The sequence below is a fragment of the Cannabis sativa genome, chromosome 9 (genome assembly GCF_029168945.1).
Source record: "Cannabis sativa cultivar Pink pepper isolate KNU-18-1 chromosome 9, ASM2916894v1, whole genome shotgun sequence".
NCBI lineage: Eukaryota > Viridiplantae > Streptophyta > Magnoliopsida > Rosales > Cannabaceae > Cannabis > Cannabis sativa.
Window position 1 is genome coordinate 32,307,030 of NC_083609.1, and position 20,161 is coordinate 32,327,190.

The following is a 20,161-nucleotide window of genomic DNA, read 5'->3' on the forward strand; positions in this document are numbered from 1 at the left end:
TATGTTCTAGTCCATTTTGATCTATTTTGTAAGTTTTGTCACCAATGGCTTATTGGCCAAAAATATAAAGATCAACTATTAAAAATATAAAGATCAACTATTTTTTCCCCGAAATTAACTTTATTCTACTTTTGTTTTTCCACAAAATACAAGGTGTAAAAAATGATTTAGACAAAAAATGAGGCACAGGATGGATTCGGAATAACTTGGGCACTACCTATATATCAAGTCATATTAAATAAAGGCATGAATGAAACAAATTCCAAAATTTCATTATGCTTCAATCTATAATTCCCCAATTTGATAATAATTACTGATCCTAGTTTATACAAAATATGAAATTTCAATGATAATTAAAAATCAAATGAAAAACAAAACCCACCCTTTCGCTATAAAGAAAAAAATATTAATGAAAGTGAGACAACAAATCAATATTTCCCAGATTTTGAGGTAGAGCAGAAGTCCCCGACAGTCAAAAATACATGTTCCCCCAATAAGACATCCACCGCAGGAACATTCTCAACACAGCCAACAGTTATCTGCATAAGATGATCCCAAACGTTTAGAAAAACAGAGGAAAAAACAAAAACACTACATAGTACCAACAGACACAACCAAGCTGCTGCTACTGGAAGAGGAAAAAAGAAGAGCCGAAAAACCAACCTTGCCATTTCCGCGCTGAAACTCAGACTTCAAATTCGAATGATCCCTTGACAACAAATAAGTCTTGAGAAAGTCTGCGGATTTTGTATTTCCTGAAAGTAATGAAAGAACATTCCAGAAGAAAACTCAGCAAGTAGTAGAATACGAGCATGACTCTACGGCGACACAAATACAGAGATAAAGATCGAACTAACCAGAACATAATTGGAGAATGAAATCAGGGTTGAAGGCTAGTGCAGGTCGTGACAAACTAATTGCAAATGACATACCGGAAATCCCATGGAAACGTTCCTCGCCAATAACAACCTATATTTAATCCATAAATAATTATCAAGGAAATCCAGGAGTGCATAACATTGGTAACATGCATGCAAAATTTATTAATAAGACCTAAAGTGCCTATATTCTTTTTTCTTTTTTTTTTCGTAATTTGAAATCACTGATATTCGCCTGCACCATTATACTCCCCAAAAAATGCTTGTCTTACAAATTGGCTTTAAAATGGTAGTTTAATAATCTACTGTATCACTAGAGTTTTCTTTAAATGCAATATGGTTGAAGAAAAAAAAGTCCTGAAAAAACTCTAGTTTAGTAGAACCAATTTGAGCATCCCCTTGACTACAACTTACAGCATGCGGTGGCATCAAATTGGAGAGAAGCAAAGGAGAACCAATTGCATCCCTTATGTAAAGTTCCTGCAAGTAAAAAATACATAGTTAAATACTAGGGCAATATATTTATTAAGTTATACTGGTGTAAATGATATCTACATGTACAAATGGAAAAAACCACAACGATGTGCTCATTATTCTACAAATATCATGAACAAGCAGAAATGAGGGCATACCCATGGATAAAAAGGAAATAAACTACTACCTGTGAGTGCAAAACTCGTTCAGAGATTGATTTATCTTGATCCAACGATTCAAAGTAGACCTCCACAATGTCAGTAGGTTCAAGTGCAACTTTTTTACGTAACTTCTGAATTCTATTAACAATCTAGATTGAACAGAGAACAAAGGAAAAGCACCAATCAATCAGAAAATGAACATTTCTAACCGTAAAAGTTTACAAGAAATCAGTTAACTTAGTCAACTATAAATCAAGTAGACAAAGAAACCACTTCCCCAAGAAGGAGAAAAATGAAGAACTATACAAGGATACAATATGGACATGTAAATCGCATATAATTTTTTTTATTCTTTTTGCTGTGTACATGTAAGTCACATATAATATGTTTCAATTACTACCTCACGAGCAACACCAGCCTCAAACAATGATTGATCTGGGCACAAATCCAAAATTACCAACACATCCCCTGGAACAAGGAACAAAATAAAACCATAAGGTACAGATACAGGTAGAGAACATTCAATGACAAATAGCAAAACCCATACCATCCCCTGCTGCATCAACCTCTTCTTCTGTTTTACCATCTGGACGTCTAAAATCCCTAACAACCTGCAAAATATACATCATTTAATACTCCTTCACGAGCCTTCATGAATGCATTGATATCTATTTTGGCTAAAATTGTTTTCCAACTTTGAGGTGAAAAGACAACCACCACTCTTACATCCTAAGTACCGTCAACAAAGATGATTTATCACCATTTCCCGATTTAAATGTATGAAAGAAAAACAAGAATGTAAAAGAACATGTACTTAAACTTACTAGCCCGACAAAATAGATGTGCAACAGTGCAAGAAGCTAGCAAGACTACCAAATATCCACAAGGGGAAACAAAACTTGGAAAGACCTAATGTTTATTAGCAACAGAAAATTAGGACCTTAATATCCGAAAGTTTTAGAGAGTGTCCAGCAACAGTAACTTCCCCATCCTTCTCGAAAACTAAAATATTCTCCTGTGACATTGCTTTGATTTCCTTGGCAACGGTTCCCATGGATTTTCCAAGCCGCTTTCCTAAAACACTAGGAACAAATAACCAGTACAATTTAACATAAGCATCGCGTATAAAATATAGTCCTCCTTGAAGAAATAGTTTACTTACCTAAAATCAGGTTCAGCTCGCAAGGAAGCATACTTCAAAGTGTCATTACATGGGACAAGGGAACGCACATTGAGTTCTTCTAGCACATACTGAAAACAAACAAAATTTAAGCCATTATTGAAACAATGATGTGCCTAAACTTCAAAAACAAAAACAAAAAAAGTTCAGTTAAATCAGAAAGTAGAAACCAATAACTTTGAAGGATACAAAACTCATGGGAATTTATCAATTCTTCCCCTTGAAACTGTTCTAAAATTTCACAGTCGAGGGGAGAAACTTCCACTAAAGCAAAAGCACAAAAAACAAGAAACACAGCATTCCGCCAATCTATTAACATCATTATGTAAAGAAAAACTTTTGCTTAGACTAAGGAAATCCGGTGGCACAAATACATAATTACATATATTTAAATACACACTAGTGATCGGGTAGGTGCCTTGGGCACAAATACATAATATACATATATACACACACTTGTGATCGGATACGTGCCTTGGGCACCTACCCGTTTATTAAAAAATATCAAAAAAATGAGTTTTCATTTGTTATATGATTTATTATTAAAAGAAAGTAAATTTGTCTCTTTTTGTTAGTTGTTACTTTTCATAAAAAGATTATTTCATAATTACCTTTTTAGATTGTTTTTTTATATATAAAAAAAGAAGAAAAAAAAAAGACACAGGCCACTTGTCTTAAACTGAATTCCTCCCAAACTTCATTTGGGAGCCTCACTTATGGCGGAGGAAAATCGTGATTACAAACTATGTTTTATCATCTGTCCTCGAAACATACATAAAACCGTGGTTACAAACTATATATTGATTTAATTAAAATTCAATTTTGATAATGAAATTATAAAAATAAAATGAGTAATACTCTAAACAAACAAATCAATTGTTGCAGATTTTGTTGATTTTTATATTGATTATTATCGCTGTAGATTGTTACAGAAAAAAAAGATTAATACTTGGACAAAACATTAATTCAAATAAGATAAGAATGACCAATAGTGACAAAAGAACAAAAGAAAAGAGGAAAGACAAATATGGAAAGAGAGGAAAGATATTTAATGAAAAGAAGAGAAAAGAAAATAAAACTGAGCCTATGGATTTTATGGATGCTGAGAGTGAGATATAAAAAGATACATAAAGCTTGATTGGCCTTGAACCATTATTGACCTACCTCTTGAAGCTTTCCAGCAATATCATCAAGAAAGTCTGCATCTGGATGTACTATAACCATCTCCCTGGAGTTATTCAATAAATAACATTTTCTTGGTAAGATATCAGAATAAATATTAAAGTAAAAAGATTATATGAAACGAGAAGAATGTAAGGCGTGCAAAGAGTTGAGACACATAAATGAAAAGACAAGGCAACAAAGCTGCACCTCAGTGGTGTTTTAAGGGGTTTGTTATGACGCTCACGAATGTTACGAGCCAGATCAATAATAGTCATCATCCTTGCCACACTTTGTTCAATTCGTTCATCCCTCTACAATGACATAAAAATTTTCAAATAATGATGGAAGAGAATCAAAGTAAAATGAAAAATTAGAAGCCACCAAAAGTTTGTTCTCATTAACTATAATAAATATAAAATACTGAGCTGTCTAGTATCTAAATCTTGTCATTGATTTAGAATGTAGCATATAGCTCCAACATTTGGGAATAATTGCTCCAAGGAATGCAGAAAAGGTTTTCAATATTATAAATCGGTAATTAAATCAAGTTAACCAAAAGATTAATAGATAACAATAAGAGCACATTAATGTTTGTTTGAAATATTTTTGCGTTAATAACATTAGCTCAATACCTTTCCTTCTGCTTGAGGAAAACTACAATGATGAATGCTTTCCTCCGTATCATTAGAAACCTTTTGCATATTTTGATAAAGAACCTCAGTGAAGAATGGTGTAAATGGAGCCATCACTTTACATGACACTAAAAGGACCTGAAAGCATATAAAAAGAACATACAAAATGTTATAATCTAAATCCCATACAAAGATGCCACTTCAATACGATGAATTACATAACTAGTAGCAAAAATAAACAGGCACAGCTATAAAGTTTTAGCCTTCTATTTTTCTTGCTTATTAACATTGAAGAAAAAAATGCCCTATTTCACTCTTTGAGAACTCCTTTAAAACTAGATCTCAGTTCAACCCTACAACATTTAAGAAGCAGCAGGCAGGAAACTCATAAAGTTGTTAGGAAGGTTACTACAAGGGACCAAACACCAACAAAAAGGAGCAATCCCCAAACTTGAACATTTGATATTACCCTCTCTTAGTAAACTATAACGTTTTGCTCTTGAGTCACCAAGGCACTAAGAAAACATAAGGTCTTGCAGCAGAAAATCATTTCCATTATCACAAATGATATACTGATTGAGATACGAAAGAGCAAGCATGAACACTGCATCTCTAAAAAGTAACACCTAAAACAAAACCAAAGCATGATGCATGCAGAGAATAAAATAATGTATTGAGAGGTGCAAAAACAAAACCCAAATGTACACAGTAGCAAAATAGTGCAAAATTTATGACCCAACATATAACAACCATGCTCAAAGTAATAAAGAAACTTTTTGATTATTATAATAATAATAGGGCAGAAATAATGATAAAAATCTGTTTCCCAATTTTGATGTCATACATTGTAAAGTGTAGAGAGTGCAGTCCTACAATCTTCTTCTCCAGTACGGCCTTTCAGTCTCTTGCGATTGAATCTCACATAAATATTTGTAAGGTTGTCCAGAAACTTCAAAAGATATGGAACCACCTGAAATAGTACTAGTCACTTGTCAAACTAATTTTAATCTTTTTATAGAAAGGGTCAAACAAGGTAATTAATAATTAACTTTCAATATCAGCTAATATTGGAAACTTGGAAAAAAGTAGGGAAATGTATTGGTCTCAGCAAAAATATGACCCAAATTATGAACAAAATTATTGCTTCTTCTGTATTTTCTCAGCAAAATATGTCAAAATCAGTGTGCAGCAACCATCTAATAATATAAACCTTAAAAAGGAGGAATAAAATTCCTCCTTGGGATACATAGGAAAATGGATTCAAAGTGATGATTTAGCAATTTAGCAGTCGTAGCATCCTCTGTTTACTTTTAAGTGTGTGACACTTGACAAATCAAGCAAACAAATTGTTCCTGACTTGGAAAAATTACTTTTTTTTTTTTTAGAAAAAGAGACAAAGGTCACGTGTCCATAAGTGACATCCTCCCAAAGTATGGTGGAGGAAAGCGGTGGTAACAAACAACAGCAAGGGACTGCACAAAATTACTAGTAAAAAGGAATTAGTATCCACTCAAACAATAGAGAACTAACCGTGTAAAGTCGATAGGCATCCATCTCTTGTCGAACAAAATGTACTAGACTCTGAGTAGCTGAGTTAATCCATTGGTCAAGAACATTAGATGATTTTTCAAGTGTAGCCTGAGCAACGGGTACAAATAATGTAGACCCCTCGACCTCAAGCCTTTTAGCATTTTGAACAAGGAACCTATATGCATTGTACCAAGGAAGGAACACATCCTTAACCTGGAAAGAGGATAACAAGATATGAGAAGAAAATCCTTGTGAATTTCTTTTTTTTCGCTGAATGGAAAGTACCTGTGGATAACTAAATTTAAAGAAGGATGGCTACAACAATTTTGAACACAATAAAATATAAGACACAAGCTAAGGGGAGCATCTAAATGGAAATGAAAAGAGAAAACACTCACAACGCCATAAACTCCTTCCTTCTTGAAACGCAACGGCTCTGCACGTACAACTGGCGAGTTTATAAGGTATAAACGTAATGCATCCTGCAAATGAACCAGCAGGATAAAGACCATTTTGTCATAATAAGCCATTCAAAATTAAAATTTAGTGAAGTGCATAAAGTAGAAGAGTTAAATGAATACATAAAACATAAACATACATTTTAATAAAGAACTTGTAATAATTAATATACTTAAATGGACTTACAGCCCCATAATCATCGATAACATCTACTGGGGATGGATAGTTCTTTAAACTTTTACTCATCTTTTTTCCATCCTCAGCCAAAACTAGACCATTGCAAATGAGATTCCTAAAAGCAGGCTTGCCAAATAATGCAGTAGACAACACCATGAGAGTGTAGAACCTGTAAAGTAAAGGTAGAAAAATTGAACATGCATGTTCTTTTAAGAAATAAAAAAGTACTACGTATTATTTCCATCAGGAAAAAGAGAAGGGTCTTGACATCCCTGAACAAAAAATAGACTGACACAGGCACCCCTGGTTGAGTCTATAAAATCAATGACATTGATATACTTTAAATGTTTATTATCGATGGTATCTTTCACTATCCTCCAATCCTGTTCTCTTAATATAAACAATTTATTGCAAAACAGGAATAGCCCCTTGTTAACTAAAAGTTCCAGTCAAATTAACTAGTGTAGGGGTTTTTTTTAAAAAAAAAAAAAGAAAAATCAGAAGGCAGCGTTGTAATTGTATCACAATTTGTACAAGCGAAGGGTGGCATTGGAATACTAATAATAAACTAGAAATAAAAACGCAAAAAGAAAAGAATACATAGATTCCACAGCATTTACATTGGAAGGATTATCATAAGAACTCTTTCAACAGTAAAGTACTATAACATCAACACGAATGAAAACCAACCATCCACGAGTCTGATCTAGGCCTTCAGCTACAAAATGCCCTGGAAAGTTTTTCTCAAAGAGTTCAACATTCTCAAATGGATAGTGGATATAAGCATAAGGCATGGACCCACTCTCAAACCAGCAATCAAACACCTGGGAAGAAAAAAAAAAGCAGACAAACATTTAAAAATTACATGATGTGTGGATTGCTTTACTAAGACAAATGTGAGAGATTTGCAAACCAGATCCAACAATCTCATAACTACAACCCCAAAAGAATGATTCTACAATCTTACATCATCTATACGTCGAAGAACACCAAATTCAGGACCACGTTTGGATGGGATTGTAATATGATCAATCTTGTGTCGGTGCAGGTCAGTAACCTGAAAATATCAAAAAGGCATAATAAGAACGTACTATAGCAAAGATTCAATTTGAAAATTTGCCAACAGAATTAGAAAGACAACAAATTTCCAGAAAAATATCAAATAATAGTAACATGTAGAGAAAACCCTTTTTTCTCCACCCTAGAAGACAGTAAGATGAATGACAAAAATGTAGCACAGGAAACAAATGCATATGGACATGAGCATAAATACATACATATATTATACACTTGCAAACATTTGTATAAATAATGGACATGAGCATATGCTTGTCTAATTTTTACATTTAATAAAGTTGAAATCAAAAAATAAGTAAAAATATATCTTCGTGGTCATAGGCATAGCCTAACAGTTCCATACTTCTCCTCACAAAGAGGAGGTCCCAAGTTCAAATCCTCCCTCCCCCAATATCAAAAACATAAAAGTAAATATATATGTTCATATAATTGTGCAAGAGAAAGAGAGGCTCAAACCTTAACACCAGAAAGCTCTTCAAGTGTCTTGATTGAGTCCATCACAATGATTTCTACACCATCATCACTGATCCACACTGGGAGAGGAGTGCCCCAAAATCTACTTCGACTGACAGCCCAGTCTCTAGCATTTTCTAGCCAATTGTGAAAGCGTTTTTCCTGCATGAAAAAGTAACCCCCACAAATATTAGCCTTCAAGATATTTGCCTACTTAAGAATTCTTGAAATTGAAAAAACTTATTAGCTCAGCACTGTTAAAACTTCTTAAACAAAAGTTGAAATGAAAAATAAGAAAATGAAGAACAGTATAAATAGTGTATTGAAACTAATTGGAAAGACTTATGACATGCACTAGAACAGTGTAAATGAAGAACCTGAAAAACTTGAGCCTTAACAATGCATACAAGTATATCCAATTTACTCTACCCACTCTTGAGACTATAATTTGTAATAGCATTTATCATTCTAGTACCACCAAACAGATATGCTTAATAGAATTAGCTCATCATTCTAACACCAACAAACACCTTTGTAATTTCAAGCCGAAATTCTAGCCAAACTTAATGATGAAGGAATTAGAAGTTCAACACAACAAAATTTCCAAATGCAGGTTTCTTCCATGAGAAGGAGAAGCTAAAAAATTATTCATATTTGGGAGCATTTATCAAAGCCTAAGCATACTTCACAGGTAATCCCATTAAAGTGGTGACAAAATAAACAAGATTAACAGGGTAAAAATATCAATAAACACCTTGATAAAGTGTTCTACCTTTACAAAATCAGGAACCCAGTAAGTCTCCTTGTTGTTTTCTAACAATTTCTCTTTCAACAATTCCACACGAATAAACCTAGAAAGATGCATTAGAACTCAATTAGGCAGCAGATAATCTATAAGAAGGGACCAGTGAAAACAAAATACAACGTTTACATTGTGAATCAAATCAAGTAGATAAAGCTTTAAAACGCAATAACTAAAATATACTTATATATAGAACACCATTCATATACATGAAACTAACTTGAAGCCATACCATAATGTATTCATCAAAATCATGAATATCCATGTCATTAGTAATCAAACTTTGACAAACTAATTGAAAGCCCAGTCATGTTCCTAAATATTATCTCAACTTTAGTTTGTTTCTTCTACATGTTATGTCGGCCACTATAAGCTAAATTATGCGCAAAAATTTCACAAAAAAAAAAAACTGAAAAATTTACTTACCAGCTTGGAACAGCTCTATAGATTAGAGGAGTTTTAGACCTCCAACAAAATGGATATGAATGTGTGAATGTTCCAGACTTGATGAGCCTTCCTTTTGCCTGAAAGATAAAACAACTAACCATTTAGTTTATTATTATTGATAATAATCATTAAAAAGGAAATTTGTGACAAAATTCATTAAGTAATCTGAAAGGTCGCATTTAAGTCACTGCGCAGTTCTTTTGGTGGCGAATCAAGTAGTCTAAAATGTTGCGCTTATGTCATTTAGTAGTTTTCTTTGTGGTAAAAGTCTCATATTATACCAATGTGGTGCAACAAAAGTGTGCAAGTAGTCTGTTAGATTATATGGAGGGTACTGACTACTTACTGACTTTCGTCACACCAAATTGGTGTAAAATGTAATTTTTAATGCCAAAAATTTACTTGGTGACTTAAGAACACCATTTCAGAGTACTTACTAAACTTTTCGCCAAAAGAACTTCTTGGTGACGTAAGTGCATTCTTTCAGACTACACTACTTACTGACTTTCGCAACAAATTAAAACTAATGCACATAAACACCTAACAAATTTATGTGAGATAGCTTTTAAGACATTCCACGTAGAACATAACTGTGGACATCCTAGGGATACTACCAAACCTTAGCAACAACTACTATGCAAACTCTCCAATTATGTTTTCCATACAGTAATACCTTGACTGCTTCAATTATATCCTTATCTGCATCCTTGACATAGCACCCACTGAAATCTGTAATTCTTGAAGTAAAGCAGCCGTCATCATCAACTGCTACAATCAAGGTCTCTCCCTGCAAGCCCACAAGACATAGACAAACATCATAAACAATGGCTAGTTGCAAATGAAAATGAATAATTACAAATACATTAATCAAATATAGAAACAATTGATGGCATAGAACTCCCTAAATGACCATAAAATTAATTACACAAGAATCTTCAATTTCCGTACTAAATGTTGGAATAAAGAATCAAAAGGAATGTTCTCAAAAGCACAAATACAAGAAGCTAATTGGAAAAAGCTAGCAATCACTCTTAAATGGGGCTTGAGAATTAAAAGGCTAGAAGAGGCACTTATGCTAAAACTGAAGTAGAAAATTTTGAAATTCTGACAAAATTAAATTAGAAGAAACAAAAAGGGCACACAAAAGTGAATGTCTATGATAAAATGCAAGCAAAGCGTCCTTATCTTGCTATTTCACCTGGCTGGTGTGTTTGTTGTGAAGTGCTAGTGGGGAGAATGTTGAACATCTGTTTAGGACTTGTAGACTCTTATAGATTGTGGTTAAATATTTTTGAGGAATTTGATGTATCGTGGGTCCTACCTTGTGCCTTTCCTCATATGATAGTGAGTAAGCCAGTCAGTAGCAAACATAAAGTAAGATTATGGAGGACAGCGGTGATGACTACTGTTTGGTCAGCTTGGATGGAAACAAATAATAGATTTTTTGAAGGAAAGGAGAGCCTAGTAGATGACATATGGGAGAAAATAAAATTTTGGACAGTGCATGGGTTTTTAAGACTAAACATTTTGAGGAACTTTCTTTCTTAGATTTATGCAGAGATTGGAAAACTTTACTATAGGTCCGATTTTTGTGTGCTCAGTTTTGGTTGTTGTAGGTTTCAGTGTGATTATCACTAAAACTTTTGTAACCATGGTTTTCTCTGTCACAAGTGAGGGAATTCAGTGCATAACAGGAGAGGCCAGTCTATGACCTCTTTCTCAAGGACACCAATGTTGCAAACATATAAAGAAATGAGTAGTTGTTGGACTCTTTAAACCCAATTGTGGAAGGAAAAAAATAATTAGATTTGAATGGCATTACAAATCAACATAATCAAAATCAATGAAATGTCATTAAACACTTACACTAATGAAATCCAGAAATCCAACATTACATTCTACCACAAAAGACGCTGATCTATTTTAGTGCTTGGCAAGATTATAATCAGTGTTGTTTTATTCATCGTAGTGACTAATCTTGCCAAGCACTAAAATCCAAGTAAAATCTAGAAGCTTAGTGGGAATATGAGCCTTCAAAAAGAAAAAGGACACATAAACAAAAAACCACAAAAGTCTGCCAAGTAGGTACAAGCAGAAATAGGCACACATTAGTACAATTAAATATAAAAGAAATAGATGCATATATATGTACACACACATATGTACATACATGAAGAGAGAGGGCGAGAGGGAGAGATGATTACAATAAAGTGAACAGATCTAGAAAACAGACTTTGTGGCACTTTATTGATGCTAAAAAATTAAGAAACAGATAAGCTCATCTTGTTGCACTAAGTTGAGCATAAGTTTACAACTTTAGTTGTCTACAATCATTTAAATGCTAACCTTAAGGATAATCTCATTTTCCAAGCAAACTCGATAATCATCTTCACCAAATGCAGGAGCACAATGGACTATGCCAGTACCACTATCATCAGTAACATAATTGTCTGCAACAACTCTAAATGCTACATCAGAGAACTCCATAAAGTAATTGAATAGTGGTTCGTACCTGCAGATCACATATTGACAATCAATCAAAAACAGAAAATTAAAAGATATATTTCAAAGCACCACAAAATGATAGTAGCTCCATAGAATGAGTGAGAGAATGCTCACTTCATTCCCACCAATGAAGCACCCTTCATTTTCTCCAAAACCTCGTAAGAGTCTTCAACATTTTCCTTCTTCCCAGCTGATGTTCCCTTGGCTTTAACATTTGATTTCTTTGCATTATCAACAGACCCATTAATGATATTTGGTTTTGGCTTCTCACCAGGAAGTGCAGACAATCGAGATTCAGCAACTACATATACTTTTCCAGAATTCTTGTTGCGAACCTGATTATTAGTTCACCTCAAATTAGAATCTCAAGGGTGATTTTCAAATGAAAATACAATTAATTTGAAAATATAGCAAACGGACCAAGAAAAAGATAGCCATAATCCTATATAAAGTGAAAATCTATATAGAAATAATGCAAGGCAATACTTTCCTATTATAGTCATAATCCACTATAAATGATAGTAAACAAGTTAAACAGCAAAATTCCCTAGCAACAATGAAGAGAAAAATACAGGCATGTGGAAAAACCATAAGTATCACAAAAATAGCTATACACAACAAAAAATAACAACAAATCATCATTACAATATAATACTCCATTCTCTAAGTAAATCAAAGAATAAAATTTCTTTAAACCCCTTTTCATTATGCAGCCAAAGAGCACCGAAATTCTAATCTAATCCCATGGACTATCAACATCACTAGGCTGTCCTTCAACAATTATCTTGTTCTGTTCAAGCATAGCCTCCCAAAGAATAGTCGAAACATCATCCAAAAGTTTATTTCCTAGCTTCCTCTGATATGAAACATCAGAATCTCAACAGTTTAAACCAGATACCTCAATGAAAACTAAACTATTTGAGCAATTTTACCACAAATTTATAGAAAAACCACCATGGATAAATAAATGGCTGCTGGTCTCATTATTCTTTTTAAACATCCCACACCAGCTAGGAGATAGGGCAAAAAGGGTTTGTTCATTTGCAGAACCCCATGCACGTTTAAAAAAAAAAAACTTTCCCCACATCTATAACCATGAAAAAATTCTGACTTTAGATGGAACTGAGACTTTCCAATATCAGCCCAATTACAGTCAGCATGTCTCAAAACAAAAGACTAAGAAATAACTAGAAGCTCAAACAATTACAGGCCTGCCAAGGTATGGATGTATCAAACATTTAATGACTTAGAAAACCACACTGGCAAATGGAACGAAAACAAAGTGCAAGTCACATTCAGTTCTGTACTAGTCTCAAGCTTACTTGAACTCTCATTTAACCCTGAAGTCAGAACTGAACCCCAAACCTCATGGGAGCAAAGCAAACCATGGGCCTGACCCTTGACCCAACCCTCATTAGATTGGAATCTCAAGCTTACAAGCTCAAAAAGTTCCAACTATGAAAAAAACAAATAAAACCTCATGTCTTGCCTGTAGGTGTGAGAGATTGATGGAACCATGTCACCTTGCTCATACATATTTCACCATGATCTAGTCTAGTCGCACATTTAATCATTACAAACATAATAGCAAGGGTTCCAGTAATGGAGAAAATAATCAGCAGTAAAAAGAGAAGAAAAACAGCAGACACCAATACAAAAATAGTTGACAAAGCACAAGGCACTTTTATAAAACACATTTTTTATGAATAAAAATACACAAAATATTAGCACCGATTAACTTAGGCTAGCCAACCTTCACATAAACAAAATTCGCATTAACACAAAGAGCAAGATTACTAGGAAGCGTCCATGGGGTTGTTGTCCAAGCAACAAAAACTGCTTCTTGTGGATCACCAATAATTGGGAAAGCCACCATTATTTCAGGATCAGGAACATCCTGCATTACAACCAAAATCAGATACAGTCACAGGTTTCAGAAATCAAAATTAAAGATTCAGTAAGAATAAACCAGCAGAATTAAGAAAATAAAATAAAAAAAAGGTGGTCAAGGCACAACAAAGACCAGTACCAAGTTACTTGATATGGTTCACCAACCGAGATGCAAATTCATTGACCACCAATAATAGATAATTTCAATGTAAAATTACCCAATAAAAATGGCCAAGATTAGACAGAACTTGTGAAATATAAAAGATAGAGAGAAGTTCAAAAGTACAAACCCTATATTCTTGACCAGCCTCAAAATTAGACAGTGGTGTCTTGCAACCAGTGCTGTATGGCATGACCTATAGACAAGATAGTCAACATAGAAACATTATATACAAGAAAATAATTTCCTAGTAAACCATATGTGGAAGAAATGAAAAATTCAAAGCTGGGAGCAATGGAACTCTTTAAACAAGTGCAATGTTGAAGTCACGAGCAGATCCAGGCTTTTTCAAAGTAAAAAACCACTGTCAATAAAGCTTATTTAAAATGCATTTTTCACCTCAGAGATCTGACTTATATTCCACAAAGTCAGTCTCTTGTCTAGCAACCAATGTACAGTCCCTTTTTAAAAAACCGAAATATAAATGTTCACAGAAAAAAGAAACAAACACAAACATAAGGGGGACATGGTTTTATGTTGAAGTCGCTGACAATAAGGAAGACATTGTTATCGGCATATTTATTCATTGTATTTTACGTCATCAAACATCAGAGTGGACCGAAATTGCTTTACTCAGTAATATGTCATCCTACCTACCTAAGTACATGAATAATTGAGTAATGATGAGGCACACTCAAAAAACATGAGTAGAATCATAAAAATGCCCTTTCAGAAAAATAGTAACCATAAAAATGCACTATTAGTGACTACTAAAAGAAGCACATCTCCTCTTAAGATACTATCATAATTCACTCCTTCCTTATTACTCCCAACCCCTAAATATAGGAGATGATCTCAAAGAAAACTGATAACTAAACTATTACTTTGGCTCAGTTCTTTACCAATCATTTAATAGGAACCAGACACAAAGATAAGGTCCATGTAATAATAAGTAGATATTTGACTAAGCTGACATTTTCCCTACTCAATAAAAACCTGTAAATTTTTTTTATTAAAGTTCAGAGTTCCCAATACCAGAATCACCTAATCAATGACTTTTCTCAGTAAACCATGCAGCATTACAGCGCTAATTCCAAATAACTAATTAACAAGGTTTGAATATATGCTATATTTTATACCTCACCTGCAGCAGTATCGAGTAAGTCGCGCATATAAATCAAATTTAACTTGGTTAAAATTGTATATACAAAGCTTATAAGGCAGTGTGAAGAAACTTAACCTAAGTCATTACTAAAATGAAAAAAAAAACGACTTATAAGAAGTTGTACACAATTTGAATAATATAAGACATACTGAGGGATTGAACTCAGAAACTAAATCCACCAAATTCACATTAACAACTATTTTCTCTCTAATTTTTTTCCCTGAATTCAATTCTTTTCTCTTGGATTCATATAACCACAATTTCCTAAGAACTAGATACACTTACCCGCCACTAAGTTAGAATATATACATACACCATATTCCCGTAACTCCAACATCAACCCGACCTTATTCAAACCAATCATATCTTGGAAAGTACCGGAGAATAGAATACAGCTAACCTTAAAACCTTTATATACAAGGTTCTTCTGATAAAGCTGGCTAAACACCCACCATACAGTCTCCATGAAATTCAAGTCCATTGTCTTGTAGCCATTGTTGAAGTCAATCCAACGCCCCGTACGAGTCACAATCTTCTCCCACTCCTCAACATAGCGAGTGACAATGCTCCTACACTCCTCATTATACTTACCAATCCCCATTTTGAGCACATCGTCCCTTCGTTTAATCCCAAGCTTCTTATCGATCTCGTTCTCGACGGGGAGGCCATGGCAGTCCCAGCCGAAGCGACGCGTGACGTGGTGGCCGGTCATGGCTTGGAACCTTGTGACGATATCTTTGATGGTTCCGGCCAAGATGTGACCGTAGTGAGGAAGACCGGTAGCGAAGGGTGGACCATCGTAGAAGATGTACTCGGGCATGTTTTGGGTGCGAGCCAGCTGGGTCTCGAAGGCCTTGATCTCGGACCAGAGCTTGAGGATCTTCTCCTCATACTTGGGGAAAGAGAAGTCCTTGCCCTCGCAGACCTCTTCCATGGCGGAAGAGAGAGAAAGTGAGAAGCTACTGGTTTAAGGGTTTTGCAGAAATGAGACACTGAGTGGCGGTCTTCAGAAACGAAAGCATTGAAGATATGAACCGATGAGGGTTTATAGTTATTTTTTGTAATAAAATTAAATGAAAATATAACTCAATTGCTACATAAACTTCGGGTGCATCATGTACCCCTAATTATTTCTTAATCTTGAAAAATAATTTAGTTCAATTTCTTTTATTAATCCAATATGTTATAATTAATTGACACATCGAGTAAAATTTTGAGAAATTCAGAATAATTTATAATATGAAAATTAATATTCAAACCATCTATCTCACATGCGTATTGTTATCCGTGATTTTAGAGAAGAGACATGTGGCATGAAACTAAAGATAATGATCCAACTAATTGTGTCCTAAGTCTTCTTATCACGGTAGCTCCAGTCAAACCTGGAACAAGCCCAAGCCCAAGCCCAAGAAAAACTCGGAGCCTTAATGCGAAGCGGAGTATCTTTGCAGGACTTGGAAGCCTTTTTTAACCTTCTGGAACGTAGAAGGGGCAAAGCCCTTAGCTTACAGGGGGACACCTAGAAGCCCATCGAAAGATGATAGCTGAATGTTTGCAGCGAGAGGAATATCGGATGCCTACCACAATTCAAAAATCGGAGGTCGCTCCTAACGTATTTGCCTTTCTGACACAGGATCAAATGTTGTCTCATATGTCAGGTCATGGTAGTGCGAGCACCTCTTCTGTGTACACCCATTTCGTCTTACGACTCCTCTGACGACTTTGTCTGCCAGGCATGATTTCTGCCCGACACGTGCCCTGCACCAAAAGTGGTCCTAGTTGTACAGAAATGTGTCATCCCACGAGAGAAGATCTTCTAATGGACCCTATAGTCATGTATATTGTGTATTTAGCCTCGATAGTCTACCTTCTTTTACATAAAACCTAAACGGGTCACGGGTATGCCCTGACCCGAACTCTAGCCTACATAAACCCATTTATTCCTCCATGCAAAGAAAATGAAAAAAGATACTTAGTCGAAGCTCTGGTAAAATACCTTCTAAAATTTCTTCTTCTTCAAAAGAAACTTAATGAGACCACCTCATAGCCAGAGTTAGGGTTTCTACTGTAAAGCAACATCTGTAATACATTTTAAAAGCCTATAAGACCAATATGTTGACTCGTGGACTAGGGATAATTAACGCATGAAACACATAAAAATTTGCTATCTCATTTACTTGATCATAACTTAATTTCTTAAGCTTTCTGTTATTCACATTTCTACAAAGTATGACACGGGCATTTAATGGAGAAGGCCAAATTAATCCTCCTTGATTGAAGTCCTTTAATATTGCTCTATCGCTAAAGGGCTTCCCCGAACCAAGAATCATCCAGAATGAAGGGGCACACGGAAGCCTACCCACATATGCCTCTACTTCCCAAATGCAAAAGGCGAAGCGTCTCCCCCAGACCCAAAAGGGTCTAACAAGGTTGCTCTCTTAGCTTATGTCCAGATAGATAGTAGAAAGGCCTAAAGCGAATATCGACCTTCATGGGGCATCACGGATGTCGACCTTTTACACACGCCAGGTCACCAAAGTGGCAGTTATTCTTTACTTGACAGAATAAGATCTTGTCTCCTACATCCGAGCATGGTAGTGCGCGTACCGCCACCACCTTTTTACTAGACGGGCTTTACGGATTGTTACTTGTAAAGGAGCAAACTTTGAACGACACATGCTCCCTACTTTTAAAGGTTGAACCTTTGAGTGACACGTGTCCAAGTAGTACAAAATGGTCCCCATTATCCAGTTGTTGCACGCATGGGCATACTGCTACCCACGTGATCATCTAGTCAGCTCTACATTGCATGTAATTTTCCCTAGCATTGGGATTTAAGAAAAAATATGAGGCGGGTCATGGGTATGTTCGTACCCGCCACTTACCCTATAAAGACCCTGTTATTCTCGTGCAAAGGGAGCAAGTTGAAACAAATAGCTAAAACTCTATTGAGATTACCCTTGATCTTGTTTTTCTTTGAAAAGAAACTAAGGGTAAAGAGTTAGGGTTTCCTACAAAAATACTGTAAACACATCAATATCGCTCTTAAAGGCTAATAGACTGACTCGTGGACTAAGGTTAATTAACACCTGAACCACGTAAAAAATCTTCGTCTTTTAATTTCCGCAAGTTATTATTTCTTTAGTTCCTAAATATTTAGTTTCCAAAAATCTTGGTAAATATTTTGGTACTTTCATTGAGAGTTGAAGAAAGACGTAAACCACTGCTACTACCATGGTGTTAACATGAAAGACGATTCTCAAAAAGACTCTTCAAGGTGCTTTCGAGACGGTCATGGAGGAAGTAAATTGTTGGAATATATTACTAACAAGTATGTTTTTAACATCCTAAACATGAACTTCTAAAACGATATAAAATAACACATAAAAGGTATGAGAAACCTTACAGTGGTTGCAGCATAATTAAATGACTTCTTCCGCTCAGATCTCTAACCCTTGTATCCTTTCTGTAGCAGAGTATCACCAAGATCTGAGCCCGAAACTCCTTCCTTGTGTTTGGATTCTTTACAGTCTTACACACTATGATTGAGGACTTGCTTGATATGTGTGGGCATGCACTCAATCACTAAGGCTTGAAAATATTTGTGAAGAGAGTCTATAGTGTTTCGAAAATTTAAGAGGAAGAAGAAGGAAGAGGTCTCATCAAACCTAGAGAGAAAATTAGGTTTTTTAGCTTTGGAGGCATTAGTTGGATAATGAGATCTTAGCCTTCCTTTTATACTATTTTCCAATAGGGTTAGGGTTGAATTATTAGGAATAAAAAATTGATAAAAGTAGAGTGAAAAAGCCACCTAATGGTCGGCCATATGATGGGCCCTACATTAGTTTGGGCTTTGTCATTTTTCTCAACTATTTTATCTATTTTTCACAAATACCACTTTTTGCACTTTCAACCCTATAAATGCCAAAACTATTTATTTAATAATTAAAATAATTATCAAATAAAATTGTCATTTATAATATTTATTAATCAGACTCTATAAAGTCTCTTAATTAACAAATAAACCCTAAAACACTATTTCTTCACAATTAAGCCATATCTTAGTGAAAAATTCATAAACTAGACATAGTCTAATTTTAGAATTATAGTTGATTAACTAAAATCAATTAACAGAGTCTTGCAAGCAGTTTGTCTCAACTAGTATGGGGACCATGGGCCTATATAACCGAGCTTCCAATAAGCAGATCTAGAATTTACCAAGTACATCCACTAACTTATTAATTCCTCATTGCATCTACCATAGAACTTGGAATTGCACTCTTAGTTACATAGAACGCTCTATATGTTCCACGATATAGATACGCTATTAATTATCCATTGTTATAATCCCAATAATCAATGATCCTCTATAGATGATCTACATTGCATAGGAATTAATTTACCGTTACACCCTTCAATGTATTTTATCCTTAAAACACTTAGTCACCTATAAATGATATTTCAGTGAACTAATTTAATCACTGAAATGAGTACTCAACCATTTATCTCTATTTAGCCAAGCTCGAAGGAAATCATCGTTTCACTTCTATGTTCAGATAGAAGCTATAGATTCCATATCTATGATTAGCGTTCCCACTCAATTGTACTACCATGTTCCCAAAATGTACGTATCACCTAGACCAAAAGGTAGGCTTAACTAACAAATCAAAGAACACAAATAACACTCTTGAGATCGAACCTAACCATGTCAGGATTAAGATCATTTGATCTAGGATCAACTAGGTGATATTGAATTGAATAGATATTACGGTAAATTTATCATATCTAATCCAAGTTCAATATCAGTCCCTTCCAATGCATACTCCATGCATCCAACCCAAGCTTTACTTTAACCAATGCCCTGGAAAAGACATAGCACTTATCCAAGGTGCAAGTAAACTATGTTGTAGATTATCATATCAGTTAAACCTTGTGTACTGATAAATCTAGGAATATATATTTATTCACATAATCTTAATTACTTTCCACTATGCTGACGACACAATA

At 34.7% G+C, this 20,161-nt stretch overlaps 1 protein-coding gene across 1 annotated transcript; it reads right to left on the reverse strand.

Moving 5' to 3' along the window:
- Positions 1-251: 251 nt before the first annotated feature.
- LOC115723153 (isoleucine--tRNA ligase, cytoplasmic) lies at positions 252-16,237 on the reverse strand. The gene is made up of 27 exons (XM_030652586.2): positions 15,555-16,237; positions 14,120-14,185; positions 13,693-13,836; positions 12,054-12,274; positions 11,781-11,946; positions 10,108-10,221; positions 9,414-9,511; positions 8,958-9,036; positions 8,189-8,347; positions 7,623-7,712; positions 7,346-7,479; positions 6,665-6,824; positions 6,418-6,501; positions 6,020-6,232; positions 5,334-5,459; positions 4,490-4,627; positions 4,065-4,168; positions 3,858-3,921; positions 2,676-2,764; positions 2,454-2,595; positions 2,061-2,124; positions 1,914-1,981; positions 1,540-1,662; positions 1,293-1,358; positions 858-969; positions 664-755; positions 252-539 (listed from the first exon to the last, which is right to left on the reverse strand). Exons 1-27 carry the CDS (start codon positions 16,086-16,088, stop codon positions 429-431), a joined length of 3,561 nt encoding a protein of 1,186 aa, XP_030508446.2. The 5' UTR covers positions 16,089-16,237; the 3' UTR covers positions 252-428.
- Positions 16,238-20,161: the final 3,924 nt, after the last annotated feature.

Coding starts and splice junctions, on each gene's coding strand:
- LOC115723153 (XM_030652586.2), bottom strand. CDS start 16,088: ATGGAAGAGGTCTGCGAGGGCAAGGACTTCTCTTTCCCCAAGTATGAG. Junction 13,837..14,119: donor AGGCTGGTCAAGAATATAGG/GTTTGTACTTTT, acceptor GTTGTAATGCAG/GATGTTCCTGATCCTGAAAT. Junction 5,460..6,019: donor ATGCCTATCGACTTTACACG/GTTAGTTCTCTA, acceptor GTACTATTTCAG/GTGGTTCCATATCTTTTGAA.